This window comes from Phoca vitulina, unplaced genomic scaffold (genome assembly GCF_004348235.1).
Source record: "Phoca vitulina isolate PV1807 unplaced genomic scaffold, GSC_HSeal_1.0 scaffold172, whole genome shotgun sequence".
Taxonomy (NCBI): Eukaryota; Metazoa; Chordata; class Mammalia; order Carnivora; family Phocidae; genus Phoca; species Phoca vitulina.
This window is the reverse complement of record NW_022589875.1, coordinates 110,451-113,934: the sequence shown is the minus strand read 5'-3', so window position 1 is coordinate 113,934 and position 3,484 is coordinate 110,451. Positions and strand designations below refer to the sequence as shown.

Sequence of the window (3,484 nt, the reverse complement as noted above, 5' to 3'; positions counted from 1 at the left end):
AAAAAAAAAAAAAAAAAAATGGGTCTGTAATTGCAACAAGGCCCACTAGTTCCATGAATTAATGTGTCATAACTCATGCTCAAGCACCGCACACGCATCGTGTGTGAATTACTGCACAATACATTCATGCCCTGCTGTGTCTTACAGCTTTAATTAGTACATGAAGCTACATGATTATTCCATGTGGTGTATAAAAAAGGAGAATGTTGGGAAGTATTTGGTCCTTTTTCTGGGGTGGGGAAAGCAAGGTTGATCTTTCTATGATGTCCTTTGGTGTCATTTTCTGGGATATTTGGGCTGCAACAGGTGACATGTTATTTCTGAGTTTTGGTTGGTGGGTTGAATAATAGGTTCAGTAAATATTTATTGTTTACCATGTCTTAGGCATTATGGAGGGAGAGCACATACCAGAAGAAATATAATGCAATAGCTTTGAAGTCTGCACAACCAATCGAGGCATCCTCAACCCAACTTGGCTTAACTCAGCTCACTGAATCTGATTTGAGACTTAAGGATCCCTAGGCTTGATACAGCTCTTTGTAGCTCTTTGCAGCTCTTCACAGCTCCTAGGATCTTCCTAAATTCCAGCTAGAATGCTGCGTCAAGCACTTCACAGATTTGGTCAAAAGCTGGCGCACAGACCTACACTGCAACAACCTGGGGCTGAGCCTGCCCCTGCCAGAAGACTGAGCACTGTGGATTTAGTGGCCCTGGGTGTGGGCCGCACACCGGGTGCAGGTGTGTATATTCTGGCTGGTGAGGTGGCTAGGGATCAAGCAGGACCATCGATTGTGATCTGCTTGTTGGTGGCGGGCCTATTTTCTTCACCGGCTGTGCTGTGCTATGCAGAGTTTGGTGCCCGGCTTCCCCATTCTGGCTCTGCGTATCTCTACAGTTATGTCACTGTAGGTGAACTTGGGCTTTCATCACGGGCTGGATCCTCATCCTCAACAATGTTGCTGGATTAGCCATTAGGATCTGGGCCCGGACCTTAGCTTCGGACAACCTTTTTGGAAAGAAGATCTCTCAGACCTTCCAGGAGACCATTTCATCACATGTTCCTAGTGTCTGCAGAAATTCTAGGCTTCTTTGTTATGTTCCTTGTGTTACTGCTCTTGGAATTGCTGACTCGGAACGTTAGGCAGCTTTCTCTGATTACCAAAGTGGTCACAGCGGTGCACCTTTTGGTTCTCAGTTTTGTTATCATCTCTGACTTCATGAAGGGAGACCTGCACAACTGGAAGCTCACAGAAGAGGACTACATACAGGCTGGACTCAATGATACCTCTGGCTTGGGCCCTCTGGGCTATGGAGGATTTGTGCCTTTTGGCTTCCAGGGGATTCTCCGCGGAACAGCTACCTGTATGTATGCTTTTACAGGTCTCAGCATTATTATTACCAGAGTCAAAGTAGCCCAGACTCTCCGGCATTCCATTCCCATGTTCATTGTGATTTCACTGCTCATCTGCATTTTGGTGTATTTTGGTGTCTTTTTGGTGCCTTACTACCAACTTCGACCTGGGAGCACCTTGCCTGAAGCATTTCTCCATATTGGCTGGGCCCCTGCCTACTATGTTGTAACTTTTGCATTCCTCTGTAGTCTTTCTGTCAGCCTCTTGGGCTTTATGTTCCCCATACATCAACTGATCTCCATGATGGCACAGGATGCCCTCCTGTTCCCTGTCCTTCCCAGGATCCAAACCAGCATATACATACCCATTGTGGTCACTGTGATCTTTGGCATTTTTGCAGCAATCACAGTATTCCTGTTTGTATTCGCTGATCTCCTGGACCTCATGTCAGTTGGGGCCCTGCTAGCTTACTCTCTGCTGGCTTTTAGTGTTCTCATCCTCAGGTATGAGCCTGAGAGGAAGAATGGGGGAAATGAAGCAGAGGTGCAGGAGGAGAATGAGGGAAATGAAAGAGCGGTGCAGGAGGAGAATGAGGGAAATGAAGCAGAGGTGCAGGAGGAGAATGAGGGAAATGAAGCAGAGGTGCAGGAGGAGAATGAGGGAAATGAAACAGCGGTGCAGGAGGAGAATGGGGGAAATGAAGCAGAGGTGCAGGAGGAGAATGAGGGAAATGAAGCAGAGGTGCAGGAGGAGAATGAGGGAAATGAAACAGAGGTGCAGGAGGAGAATGGGGGAAATGAGGCGCAGGTGCAGGAGGAGAATTTGGGAAATGAGGCGCAGGTGCAGGAGAAGAATTTGGGAAATGAAGCACAGATGCAGGAGGAGAATGGCCCTGCAGCAGAGAAGCTGACTCTACAGGGACTATTCTTTCCAGGCAGCCCCACCCCCACTCCACTCTCTGGCCGGATTGTCGTTGTTTGCTCCTCACTGCTTGTTCTGCTGCTGACTCTTCTCTGCCTGGTGCTGGCCCGGTGGCCAGGTCTGCTCTCTGGAGACCCAGCGCCGATCACAGTGGTTGTGCTGCTCCTGGTGCTCATCACTGGGTTCACTGGGGTCATCTGGAGACAGCCACAGAACTCCACTCCTCTTCCCTTTAAGGTCCCTGCTGTGCCTCTCCTCCCACTCCTGAGCATCTTTGTGAATGTTTGCCTTATGATGCAGATGACAGCTGCCACCTGGGCCCGATTTGGTGTCTGGATGCTGATTGGGTTTGCTCTCTACTTCGGCTATGGGATCCGGCACAGCCTGGTTGCACAAGCCCACTTCAGTTAGGGCCAAAACTGTAGACTTTGAACTCAGTAGTGCCAGTCTGTATTTGGTTTGACATCATCACACCTGAAAGCACTCTAGACCCTCTGCTCAATAATGAAGAATATTCTCAAAGTCACAGTTAGGGGTGGGTGGAGAGAAGCCAGAAATAGTACTCTGCTCAGCGGTGCTCAAACTTCAGCAGACATCACCTCACCTGGAGGACTTCTGAAAACAGATTACTGGGCCCTGCCCCCAGTGTTTGAAATTCACTAGGTCTGAGTGGGGCCCAGAATTTCTACTTCTAACAAGTTCCCAGGTGATGCTGATGTTGCTGGTCCAGGGACCACACTTTGAAAACCAGAGCTCCAGCTAAAGCCTCTCCGAATGTAAAGATGAAGGGAGGGAAACAAAGGTGCCCTTTTAACACTTATCTTCATTTAGTGGAACACTTAGATTAAAATATCATGGTTAATCCTTTCACAGTGGGGAAATCATAGTGAATCACTTTATAATGTATATGCATATCAAACCACCACAATATATACTTTATATTATCTTACAGTTTTATATGTCAGGTGGACTTCAAGAAAGCTGAAATAAAAAAATAAAATACCACAGTTATCTGAGTGTCTTTATTTTCTTTATTTTGTTCCCTGATTGTAGACCACAGGTAAGGAGTGTATCTTGTTCACATTCCCAGAGCATCCAGCTGGGGGCCAGGCATATAATGAGCATTTAATAAATTTATGTTAAATTGAATTGAGCCTCACACATTTCTTTGGTACAGAAAATTCTCCTTCCTTTTAGGCTAGCACTGTGCT

General features: G+C 47.0%; 1 protein-coding gene across 1 annotated transcript; it reads left to right on the top strand.

Moving 5' to 3' along the window:
- The first annotated feature begins 593 nt into the window (after positions 1–593).
- LOC116629001 (cationic amino acid transporter 3-like) lies at positions 594–2,736 on the top strand. Its single transcript, XM_032399292.1, is given in 5 exon segments — positions 594–912; positions 915–1,068; positions 1,070–1,895; positions 2,226–2,659; positions 2,661–2,736. Coding segments are annotated over 5 exon segments (1,809 nt in total).
- The last annotated feature ends 748 nt before the right edge of the window (positions 2,737–3,484 follow it).